The sequence below is a fragment of the Narcine bancroftii genome, chromosome 7 (assembly GCF_036971445.1).
Source record: "Narcine bancroftii isolate sNarBan1 chromosome 7, sNarBan1.hap1, whole genome shotgun sequence".
Taxonomy (NCBI): domain Eukaryota; kingdom Metazoa; phylum Chordata; class Chondrichthyes; order Torpediniformes; family Narcinidae; genus Narcine; species Narcine bancroftii.
This window is the reverse complement of record NC_091475.1, coordinates 77,728,439-77,741,525: the sequence shown is the minus strand read 5'-3', so window position 1 is coordinate 77,741,525 and position 13,087 is coordinate 77,728,439. Positions and strand designations below refer to the sequence as shown.

At 41.7% G+C, this 13,087-nt stretch overlaps 1 protein-coding gene across 4 annotated transcripts in view; it reads left to right on the top strand.

Annotated features, from left to right (window-relative positions):
• Window positions 1-13,087, top strand: part of LOC138739034 (rho guanine nucleotide exchange factor 7-like) — a 233,830-nt gene that overhangs the window by 103,131 nt on the left and 117,612 nt on the right. For 3 of the 4 annotated variants that reach the window (XM_069890396.1, XM_069890397.1, XM_069890399.1), the window contains exons 13-18: window positions 198-284; window positions 4,077-4,155; window positions 5,255-5,388; window positions 9,429-9,653; window positions 10,173-10,266; window positions 12,007-12,096. In XM_069890396.1, the coding sequence (XP_069746497.1) occupies window positions 198-284; window positions 4,077-4,155; window positions 5,255-5,388; window positions 9,429-9,653; window positions 10,173-10,266; window positions 12,007-12,096 (709 nt within the window). The remainder of the gene's footprint in view (window positions 1-197; window positions 285-4,076; window positions 4,156-5,254; window positions 5,389-9,428; window positions 9,654-10,172; window positions 10,267-12,006; window positions 12,097-13,087) is intronic. The other variant, XM_069890398.1, reaches the window with a different exon arrangement.

Genomic DNA, 13,087 nt, shown 5'->3' with positions numbered 1-13,087 from the left:
ATCCTGGGGGGGAGGGAGGGGGAAAATTTTTATTTCTATCATTTCCATGGGATACACTGTGTACCGTCAATATATCAGAAATTCCTGTGTGGAAATTCTTTCTCAATATTCTTTAAGTTCAACCAAGCCAGTCTATTTTCTGGATGCAGAACAAGAGTTGTCATCAATTAATTGCTTTTACATTAATTCCTTTTCAGGAGAAGTGTGAGAGATATTTTCTCCTGTTTCCACATGTCCTTCTTATGCTATCTGCTAGTCCCAGGATGAGTGGTTTCATTTATCAGGTGAGGGAATTTCTTTCATTGCTTGGTTGATGGACCATTTGCAAAAACAGCAATATATCCCTAGGGTATAAAATCTTCCTTTCCTGTAGGAATGGAACTGATGTCCCAGATTAACATCACAATCTTGTTCCATTCCTACCAACTGCACGTTAAATCCTCCTGGATTGGTGAAAGTACCCTCTGTTAACCTTGGAAACATAACTGACTGCAGATGCTCTGTTCTGGAGCGGTAGGTCGAGCAGTCTCTGTAATGGAGGAAGAATTGTCAATGTTTTTGGTCAGGGCATAGAGTGGAGAGGGAAGATGGCAAATATATAGAGGAGAGAGACAGAGAGAGAGAAAAAAAAAATGGGAGGAGGCGCTAATCCAGGAGGTGATAGGAAGATGAAGGATGGGTGAAAGTTGATTGACAGATGGAGCAAGGAAAGTGAGGGAATTGGGAGAGGGGTGACAGGTGGAAGCAGACAGAAATAAAGTCAGATAATCCCAGGAGGAGGAGGGTGAAGGTGGGGACTGCTGATTGTGGGTGATAAAGTGAGACCAAGGCAGTAGACAAGGTAGAACTCTGATAAGTAAGAAAGGTGTTGATGGGAACCATGAAGGGAGAGGTGAAGGGCAGGTGGATACAAATTAAGGGAATGGCTAGGTGAAGTGTGTGCACAGGAGGTAGGTTGAGACAAAATTGGAGGGTGGGGGGAAGGCTAGGGCCTGGGATGGGAAAGGGGTCAAAAAAGGGAGAGGGTGAAGGACAGGAAGTGAATGTATCTGAAAGAGAGAGAGAGGAACACAGGAGGTGTACATTACCTGAAACTGAGAGATTCAATGTTTATACAATTTGATTGTAGACCACCAGCTGGAATATGGGCCTCATCCTGGCAGTGGAGAAGGTTGAGGATGGTAAGAATAGGAACCAGAACTGAAATGGCTTACAGCAGAAAGCTCTAGAGCAGTGGTTCCCAACCGTTTTCTTTCCATTTACATACCACTTTAAGTAATCTCTATGCCATGGGTGCTCTGTGATTAATAAGGAATTGCTTAAAGTAATATGTGGGTGGGATGGGAAGGTTGAGAATCACTGCTCTAGACTCAATTGTTACTGAAATATTTTGCTTGAGAAAAGTTGACATTGGCCCATTTCTTTTGGCGTTCTGAAACTGTGCACATAACGAGTCAATTAGGCACAATTAAAATAGTGGTTTTCAAACTTTCTCTTCCCACCCACAAACCACTTTAAGCAATCCCTTACTAATCACAGAGCACCTAAGGCATAGGGATTACTCAAAGTGGAATGTGAGTGGAATGAAAAAGGTTGAGAACCACTGCTCTAGATGGTCGTGTATAATCTAATGGCATGGCAACACCTGCCTCCTTTTATTCCCCTCTGATAATTCACCTTTGCTCTTCCCACTTTTGTCATCTTTCCCACAGCCCTTCCATCTCCCATCAACATTTTCAGCTCCCCCTTGCCCTCCTGTTTCCATTCATCTACTGTGTGCACACGTGTGATCTTCTGGACTCTTTGCTGTTTGGTTCCACTTGTCCTTCAATTCTAATGGTTCCCACTATCACCTTCCTTTGCATATCAGGTTCCATCACTGATAACCTTTGTGTTCCTGCTTATCACTTTCCAGTAGCTGTCTCCACCTTCACACTCCCCTCCCCATCCCAGTATTTGCTTCCACCTATTTCCCATCTGTCAATATCTTTTGACTCGCCCTCCTTCTGGCTTCATCTGTCTGTCACCCTTCACTTTTCATTGGCCAATTAATCATTTTCCCTGCCTTACCCCTCTCCCCTTTATACTGACTATCTTCCCTCTCCATGCTCAGTCCTGATTATAGATCATTCATCCCTCATTCCCCCACAGATTTTGCTTGAGCTGCTGGGTTTCTCAAGCAATTTTTTTTTAGTTTAACATCAAGAAACTGCAAGTAACTAATTGAAATGATGAAGAAACACAAGTATTCCCACTCGGCAGGAGTGAAATAGGCAGTCAACATTTTGGGTTGAGACCCTTAATTGAAAAAGTGTTCAGACACAAAATTGTTGACTGATCGTTTCTCTCCATGGATGCTGGTTGAGCTGCTGTTCTCTCCAGCTGCTCTTTGTTTACAGCTACTGGTAGTTGAAATGTTGTTCGTGTATGTGCTCAAGCACCTTGTACATGGCAAGAGAGTTTTAAGCAGATGCTTAGAATAAGTGGGCCTGAATACATTGATATTTGATAGTTTACTCTTAATGAAATGTAACCACTTCACTCAGAGGGTGATGAGAATGTGCAACTTGCTTCTGAAGAGAGTTGTGCCAAACACAAGGCAAAAGGAATGGATGTAACATTGCTATCAGGTCAGGGGAGTTTGTGTGGAGCATGGTTACCATGAATCTTTTGATGGGAATGGCCTTTTTCTGTGGTGTAAACTGATAATACTTTGTTATACAATCTTGAGTTTCATATATGTTTAAACAAGAAAGTCTTCAGGTGCTGGGGTTGTGCTTAATGCACAAATGTGCTGGAAAAACTCAGTAGGTCACATAACATCCATAAGAAGTAAAGGCTAACCAATGTTTTGGGTCTGGGCCCTTCGTTAAGTGCATATGTTTCATGGTTTATTTATCTGTATTTTGATCTCAGAGATGTCTTTGATCTTGTATTCCCAAATTGCATTGCTTCACATTTCTGTCTGGAATGTGTTACTTGATTACTTACATTTCTATCAACTTTGATTTTGCCTATAATTTCTCTCACTCATAGGCAAAGTTTGAGAGTTGAGTGTACAGGTAGTCCCCGACTTACGAACTATGCGACTTACAACCATCCGCACATATGACCAAATTTTATAAATGTAAAACAGGGGTACAGGGCATGTAAGAGCCAAATTGTGCATACTTACTTCGTTAGTCGGGGTCCCGGGGCTGGGCGTGGGCATCTTGATTCCTCTGCTAATGCACAAGTCTTCAAAAGGCGCATGCGCAATGATTTTGCGTATTGGAGTTCGATTGGTGCATGCGCAAGAGTTAAAGACGTGATTTCATTATCATCAGGGAGCTTAACTTTCATGTACGCACCAACCAAACTCCCATTACGCGAACGCGCATGCGCCAACCGAACACACTGGAATCAAGATGACCACGCCCAGCCCTGGGACCGCAGAATGCTAACTAACAAGTTAAGCATGGACAAGAATGTGGAAAGATTCACCAAGAATGATCAATAAATTCAGGAAGCTTTAAGTTTTTATTGTCAAATGCACGATGAAATAAAGATTTAATTAAAAAGTTTGCTTTAAGACTTTGGTACTCCATGCATCTGGGCACAATTCTGACTTGTGTCCATTCCAAGATTCAGCCAATTCTTCAGTCCCCATTGCCGTCATATGTCGGGAACTACCTGTATATATAAATAAGAAACCAGTGAGGTCCCAGCGCAGATCCCTGTGGTAATCAATGTGAACTTTTCACCAAGAGGATAACTTGAATGTAAGACACTCTGCTTTTGCATTGTGCAATCCAAGGTTTAACAAGGTGTGACTTAAATATTCTTAACAAGTCAAGTACTTTATTTGAGTTTGAATTTCATTTCTTTTTGTTGATGTCTGTGAGGCATCTTGGCTAAATAAATACAAGTTATTGATGTCAATGTGTGTATTGCAGGTTATTATGTATTACAGTTTGTAAATGTAGTGATTAAAGTTCATATGGCAAGCTGGATATGTTAATTGTAGGGACTGATTGAGAGAATGCTGTTTGTTTGAGAAGTACGAAATCAATTTATCAGGTTTGCTTGGTTATTAGGGGAAATTGCCATTAACAGGATTAACCGTTACCAAGTTAGAAGACAGTGATGAGAGCAAGAACACCTTTGAAATCACTGGTGAGTTAATATATTTGTTCAGTATGTTTTATTCCGCTCTTGCACAGCTCAGGTTCTGCTGCTCAGTTTTGAATTCCATTGTCGATAAGAGTAAGGATGGTTTGGGAAATTAATTTGCAGCGGAGGATTTATGAGACCCTCAGGAACCAGCTGGATTAATGAGTTCTTTCTTTAACACATTCATCATTTCAGATCACAAATAAAAGTTTAATTCGAATTGATCACTTTATAGTGATGCTAATTTGGCAAAAAAAACCCAAATGTGCCAGCAGGATTCAGTTTGAGCTAATTCAATAAATTAGCTTGCATCTGATGTGGAGCTTCACTGTGGCATGAGCATGGGTCAGAAGTTGGGTTACAAGTACAACATAAGGAATGCTCACTTCTTGGGTCAGTGTGATCTCATTGTATAAGTGATGAGAGGAGGAATATAGTAGAGGGAATCAAAGCAAATCCACAAATATTTTTTATATTTATACAAAGAGCTCAAGAATAAGCAAAGAGAGAGTTAAGCCTAGAAGGGACCTGGAAGGACGACCTTGTGTGAAAGCAGAGCAGATGAATATTTTGCAGCTATCTTCACAAATGAGGCAGATGATATTGACCTTGTGGTTAAGGAGGAAGAGTGTGCAATATTGTATGGGATAAGCACCATAAGAAATGAAGCTTTGAGGAATTTAGCAGTGTTTAAAAGTAGATAAATCACCAAAACTAGATAAAAGCAATGTATGGTAAATCAGTCTCAGGAGGTAGCCAAGCCAAGTTTCATTACCTGCTCCTGATTAACAATAACATTTTGGTGATCTGCATCTTCTGGGTATTGAATATACTTGCACAATGCTGCTAGGTAAGGAGTTCCAGGAGCTTAACCTGGTGCATTTCCAAGGCTGAAGCGTGAGAAGTCATTGAGGTGGTAGCATCCATGTACTTGCTGCCATAATGGAGACCTGCCAGACTTATCCTTAGCAGCTAACTCTGAACTGTTGCACTGGACCAACTTTAATCTTTTGAGACAACAGGGTTGTAATTGTATTGCAAGGGAATATGACGAAATGTGTCTGAACTATTGACGTGTCTCTTTGTTCTCTCCTCTGAGCAGGAAATATGATTGAACGGATTTTGGTGTCGTGTTCAAGTCACCAGGACATGCAGGAATGGGTAGACCATCTTCAGAAGCAGACTAAAGCTCCAAGTGTGGGAGTTGTGAGGCAGCAGTCTATGCCATGTCATACAGTAAGTGAGAACAACACCCTGCTGAGAAGTGGTATATGATTGGCAGTAATTTTAATGCTGAGTATATCTCTCCTCTGGGCTTGCTGAACTGCTTAGAGCTGCTACCCCACTGGATGGGGTGGGGTGGGGGGGGGGGGTTCTCTCAAATGGGTCATCTTTAACAAGAATTTTAAACAGCACACCTCCATCAAATTTCTTCCTCATAACTGACATGGGAGGACACTTTAATAACTATAACACCATAGATAAATTAAAATTAAAACCACAGGGTTTCTATAGCTGATGCTCAGGTAACAATACTTCTGATGTGCCCAAATATGGGGTTGATCCCATTTTTGAATGATCATCATAAATTGGATGATTGGATCATCATAAAATGAGAACTTCCCTCACTTGGATGATGGTAAATCTCTGCAGTTAATTGTCCTGCTTTCAAATCTGTGACAGCTAGATATCAGACAAATCATAGCAAGAATGTTCGATGGAGAGGATCATGATTTTGTCGATTGGTGATGTTGGCTAGAGGGAGCTTGATGGTTTTCCTCTGATCCTGGTTCTCCCTTGTCTTGTGGCATTTTCTGAAGTCACTATTTCATACTTCTCCAAATTGAATTCCTTTTGCTACAATGTCTGCTCACATCTTCCTGTAGTCCAACCTTTCCTCCTCTGTGAACCGCTGGCCCAGCCTTTGCTACATAATGTGATGGCATTACAGTGGCCAGATGCTCTCTGATCTGTTGAGCATTTTGCTCTCAATTCAGAATTTTTCTGCTTTTCTTTATAATGTTGTCCTACATTATCTGTTCTTAGTAAATTCTACAAACAGCAAGAGATCTGCAGAATCTCACTGGAAGCGACCTTGCTTTTGTGCCTTCCAGCACGAAAACTCTCATTAACTGTTATAAGCTGCTACTTGCCTCTCAACCTTTTGGGATCCCAAGAGGTTTTACTTTTATTTAATTAAAATTTTGTCTGGTCAAAAACCTGCCTGGTATGCGTGTAAACTTCAAATGTGCTGCCCTATCAACTCTCCATTTTGCCTCACTTTAAAAAAAAATTTTTTTTTAGTTAGTTGGTCCCAAGTATTATAAAATCTAACCCCCTCAGCCATCCTTGATTAATCTGTGCCTTTCCAAACAAAGGTTTATGCTGTCCCTTGTCGTTAACTTCAATAATTTGCCCATAAGCAAAGTTCAACTAGCTTACCAACAATGTCCTGGTTTATTCCTTCCTCCTTTTTAATCAGTGTTGCATTAGCAGACCTCTCATGCCTTGGATCCATTGGCATCAAGAGAGGATGTGAAAATGATGGTCAGTTTCCTCCCCTATTTTCAACTGTAAGACTTTGGCTATTTATCCATGTTTAACTGCAGCTAAATCCTTAGTTGCTTTGGTTCTTATGGTGTTTATTCCAATCAATATTCCACAGACTTCACCCCCCCCCCCCCCCCCCCCCGAACCACAAAGTCAATATCATCCCTCTCTTTTGTGAAGACAATCACAAAATTTTTATCTGCTCTGCCTTCACACAAAGTTGACCTTTTGGTTCCTACTTGGCCAAACTCTTGGTTATTGTCTTGTTCTTTATGTAATAATAAGATACCTGTGGATTTGCTTTGATTTTATCTGCCAGTAATTTTGTTTCTTGCCCTCTCTGAGTTTTTCATCTTTTCCTTTTGCTTGCCTTCCAGCAGCAATGAGTGCTCAGTATTTTCCATAGTTTTTGCCTGCTTTTTCCACTTGCATTTGTCGTTCAGAGCACCTACCAGTAAATTTGGCTGAAGCACTCTTTTTGATGGGGATGCGATATGTTGTGAACTTCTCGAATCTCCTTTGAATACCTCCCATAAAAATAAATAACTCTGACTTTCCTATTCGTAGCTGGTTCTAGTTCACTGCTGTGAAGTCGATGGACTGACATTTCTCTTCTGTGATTTATAACTTTTACCCCATTTTTTTGGACTGCTAAATCAATCTGTCATAGGAATTTTCTCCAAGTTGTACTCCTACGACCTGCTCAGCTTCATTCCCTGAAACTGCATGCAATGTTGACCCTCCTCAAGGTGGTTGGCATAGGTTGTCTGAATGCAGCTTAGAAATTCTGTGTGTTTCTCTCTCTTTCTCTCTCTCTCTCTCTCTCTCTCTCTCTCTCTCTCTCTCTCTCTCTCTCTCTCTCTCTCTCTCTCACACACACACACACACACACACACACACACACACACACACACACACACACACACACACACAATACTGGCATGCATGCACTCACTCACTGTGTGTATATATGAAGATATAGGTATGCATATATACAAGTTTAACAGCATACTTTATATAGCAAAGATAAAGATACATAACATATGTTTCAGGCTTGACCCTGAATGAAATGTAGGCAGGCACCTGAATAAAATGGTAGGGGAGGAGCAGAGGCCCACAGGTAACAGGTAAGAAGCGAGGGCACAAGAGAAAACAGGTGGAGGTAGAGATAGCTCTGTGAAAGGAGTGGGAAGAGGTGGAAAGCTAGAGGAAAGGAGACAGAAATGGGGAAGAGAGGGAAAATGGAGAGCAATCTAGCAGGTAAATCAATGTTGATGCCATCTGGTTGTAGTGTACCCAGATGGAAAATTAGGTGTTGCTCTTCCAATTTATGTGTGACCCTGGTTTGGCAGTGCATCAGGCCATGGACAGATGGTGTACCGAATTGAAATGGTTGGCCACTGGTAAATATCTGTCATTGATGCAGGCAGAACAAAGATGCTCAGCGAAGTGATCTCCCAGTCTGTATCCAGTCTCTCTGTTGTAGAGAAATGGACAAGGGGAGCACCAGATGCCGTAGATGACTCCTTCAGATTCACAAGTGAAGACTTGGTTCATTTGTAAGGACTGTTTAGTGCCCCGAATGGGAGGAGGTGTGGGCGCAATTGTTGCACTTCCTGCAATCACAGAGGAAGGTACCAAGGGAGCGATTAGTGGGAAAGGATGGGTGAACAAAGGAGTTATGGAGGATGGGGTTCCGATGTAAGGCGAAGAGGGGCAGATGTATCTGCTATTGGGATCACATTGGAGGTGACGGAAATTGTAGAACTATCGTATATACTAGAGTGTAATAGTTGAGATCCTTGGACCAATTTTTTGGGTCAAATTTGGGGGCAGTGGGTCGACTTTTACTTGGGTCACACTTTTGACTATGTTAAGTACCTGCATTGTTCAAGGAGTCTGGAGCTTGGATGGCTGGGTCCGGGTGTTAAGTCCACATATAGGGCATTGGGAGCTCGGATGGGTGGGCAGGCAAGGTGAGGTTTCACGGTCGGGGCATTAGAAGCTCGGATGAGTGGATAGCTGGAGCCAAGGAGAGAGACTGTGGCTGTGGCTGTGGCGTCAGGCAGTTGGGATGAGGATGCGTTCAGGGCATCAGGAACTCTAGTGGACAAGTGGCAGGGGCCAAAAATTGGGGGGGGGGCGCAGTTGACCTTTAAATGGGTCATCTGGAAAACACGTGATATTTGGCCCAAAATAATGGGGGACAACTATTACATGAGTATACTGTAATTTCTACATGGTCAAACCAAAATGTATACGTATCCTTTAATAAAATCTTCAATTATCACTTTCATCACATCTGAAATATTTGATTACAAATTTAAAACAAATTACAAATGTACAAATAAAGGAAAAAATGAGTCTTTGTCCCAAACATATTAGAGAGCACTTTATTTATCTATTGATATTTATCGAAGTCTCTCCTTGGTTCTCTCTCACTCACATAAATAAATCACACTGATGGTGGCTCACTGAATGATTGAAACCTCCCCTTTATCTTTGCATTCAGAAATTTGTTCCTATGTCTCCATCAACTGCCCCTGCCCTCCCAATGTCAGGGTCCACCCTTTCCTCACTCCATGCACCCAGTCTCAGAGCTCCGATCCCATCTCAGAGCTTTATCCTTTGCAAGAGAGATTGGATGTAATACAGTTGCCATACTCGTTTATATTTGAATCATATTAATAAAATTGTAATTCCACTAACTTGTGTTTCATATACAGCTTCCATTGCATCCTGTGACACCAATCAACAAGCATTCTGATGGGTATCCAATATCTGTGACTCCACCCTACCATACTCTTCCTCATCCTTCCTTGCATGGGACATCCCACAGCACTCTGAGCTGGGGACCTCTGGAGCCTCCCAAGATGCCAAAGCCTTGGAGTTTGAGCTGCCTCCGACCAGCAGCTCCACTGAAGCCTTCAGCTGCACTCTGTTATAAGGAGGTTGGTCTTCACATTTTTTGTTATCAGATACGATTCTTCAATTGGTGCCAGTGCTAGATTGCTGTACGTGATGTATGTCAGGTTTTGAAGGTATAATGATTGCTGTACCCAAGTGAGGCTTCTGCATTGGCATAGATTAGATTTGTTTTCTCACACTTTCCCTCACTTCCAAAGCCCTACTCCATCATCTTGCATAACGTCCTGGCTTTCACCGTAAAATTACCTATGGTTCGAAGTTTCTTCTTTGACACAGATCAAATTGGTGGGTGTTTTGTGCTAACTTTGCCTCTTCACTGCCACCTGTATTTACATGAATTGTATCAACTGGCAAATGACACTGTGCATATTCAAGAGGGAAATGTCTGTGTGTATTTTCGTCAGTATGGTTCATAGTGTGAAAAATAAAAGATTAAAAAAAAAATTGTATCAACTGGCTTGGTAGAGCATCTAATTAACCTCCAACTTACAGGCAATGCAACAGATGATCTATTGCTAACAGCAACATTCTGTTTTCTCCAGGATCTCAGCAGGAGTCCCAAAACCATGAAGAAGCTGCTTCCCAAACGGAAACCAGAAAGGAAACCTTCTGATGAGGAATTTGCACTAAGGAAAAGTATGTAACTGTCTCTACCATGTGTCACGCTTCCTGTGTCCTGAATCTGTGGTGGTTATTTTGCATGTTGATATTGCCTCTGGCCAATTACAAATGAGTAGCTGGTAAAAGCCTGAAAAATTTTGGTTCTCTAATGCATTCCACTACTTTAAATTACTATAAGATATAGGAGCATAATAAGATCATTCAGCCCATTGAGTCTGCCCTGCCGTTCGCATCATGGTTGATACATTTTTTTCTCAACTTTCTCTTGCCTTCTACAACCTTTGCCCTTGCTAATCAAGAACCAATTAACCTCTTCTTTAAATATACCCAATGACTTGGCCTCCACAACTGCCTATGGCAACAAACTCCACAGATTCACCAACCTAAAGCTGAAGAAATTTCTCGTCATCCCTGTTCTAAAGGAATGCCCTTTTATCCTGGGGCAATAGGTACCCTCTGATTCTGGACTCTCTTACCACTGGTAATATCTTCATATCCACTCTAAAGTTAACACAGCATCTCTCAATGCCTAGCAATTAAAACCAATAAGTTGAAAAGCAAAGAATAAGCCTTCTAATGTAAAAAAATCCTTGGGTAAAATTTTCAGTCCATAATAGCCTATTCAAAGTCCAAGAGCTCTAATCTGTTCAACGAAAAATGATCAGAGAATTATGCATTCCATGTTCATTAACCAGTATTGTTCACAAGGAGGGAGTCACCCACTGAGTCTGCAGCAGCTCTATGGGGTCTGTGCTGATATAATTGGAATCTGAACTCGAGATTTACAAGATTATGAGGGGTATAGATAGTGTGTACAGCCAGCACCTTTTTCCCAGGGTGATAGTAGGAAATACCAGAGGACATTTGTTTAAGGTGAGGGGAGAAATGTTCTGGGGAGACGACAGGGGTAAGCTTTTTACACAGAGTAGTGGGTGCCTGGAATGCATTGCCAAGGGTGTTGGTGGATGCTGGTACAATAGGCATAGACCGGCACATGGATGCAAGAAAAATAGAGGGTTTTGGATGTGAGGTAGGGTAAGTTCGAGTAGGTTTGTTGAGTAGGTTTAAAAAATATAGGTCAACACAACATCATGGGCCAAAAGGCGTGTACTGTGCTGTTATGTTCTAAGCTCTTCTCGAGTTGTCTGAGGAAGGACACTTCTTGCTTGAGTTGGACATGGTTGAGCTATCATTAGAGAGTGGGGATAATGGACAGAGGCAATGGGAAGATTGGACTTGGTTTGTTGAGGCATGGTGAATTGATAAAAGGAGGGAAATGCCACTTCAGCAGAAGGAGGAACGGCAACCTGTTCTTTGTCATGTCCATCTACTACCTGTCCATTTTGGGAGATGGTTGGACAAGCCTTTGCCACATTGGTTGGGAATTTAACCTTGCCTGGGGAAGAGGTGCTGAGATTCTTCAGAGATCTGTGCCTTAGAAGTAAGGAAGTTGGGCTTTACTAAGTTGATGTCAATGTACTTAGCCAATGTCACCACACAGGCATTTGTTAAGCTGTGATTAATGACCTTCTCTAAATTTTGATAACAACTATCAGGAGGCTGGCACTTGCAAGGAAACTGCTTTCAGATGCACAGAGAGCAAGTTGAGGTGGGATAATCAGCCTGGCACTTAATATTGAAGGCCACTATGCCTTGCGGGAAGTTCAAAGGACCGGTTCAGTCAACAGATTTGACTTTTGGGTATTGAGGTCCAGAAAACAATTCAGTATCCTTGTTTTTATCTTTATTACTCAGGCACAGCAGCTCTTGAAGAAGATGCACAAATATTGAAAGTTATTGAAGCTTACTGCACTAGTGCCAAAACTCGTCAGACTCTGAACTCGAGTAAGTGATGATCTTTCTTTTCTCCAGAAATAACTTAATTTGGAACCATGAGAATCAGATTTTAGTGAATTATACTTTGTCTTTTAAGATCTGGATAATTTTGTTTCAATGTCTAAAATAATCTGCTCATGAGCAAAATTAGGAAGAATTTATTTTTCAATATTTTTATTAATTTTTATAAGTAAATTGAGGGAAGAAATTTAAAATACAGTACAACTCCATTATTCAAAATGGTCGGGACCGGGCTCATGTTGGATAAACATTTTTTTTCGGAAAACTGGTCATTTTTAAAAACCAGCCCAGTAGCAACCGCAAATCACTTGTATTAATGTTTGAACAACAACAAACAACAAGGGAAGTCTTTTAAAGCATTAAAATAATGTTTAATCCTCACCAAAATAATGCTGGCCGATCTCTGACATCTCCCAACCGCAGCTGATCCCTGACACATCTGCACTGCTGCCACTGATCCCCGGGGAGGCTTCCCAGGCCGATGGAACACTCACTGTCTCCCCAGTCATCGGAGCTCTCGACCGTGATGCCTGAGTCCCGACTCTGAATCCTCCCATAGGCCTACTGCACACACAAACCAAAGAGTCCAATGTGCATGTGCGGTAGTAGGCCGAATGGAGGGTTCGGAGTCAGCGTCGGGAACTCCGCTGTGCCGAGAAGGGTAGGGGAGAGCAGGAATAAGGGATTCTATCGACCGCTTGTGGCTGGGAGACAGTGGCATGCAGTTATAGAGGGAGAGTTGGAGAGAAAATTCAATAGGGGAAGGTAAAGAAGAAATGGAAAGAGAGAGGGGAGGGAGTACATGAAATGAAGGCAATTGACATTCTAATTTCAGGTCAAGTGAATTACTTTTCAACCTGTGAGGTCAGTTTGGCTCCAAAAAAGTTTTGGATAAATAAGGATTACTGATTATTTTCAGATATCCTCATTTATCTGAAATTTAAAAAAAATCGGATAAATGAGGATTTCAGAGAATCAG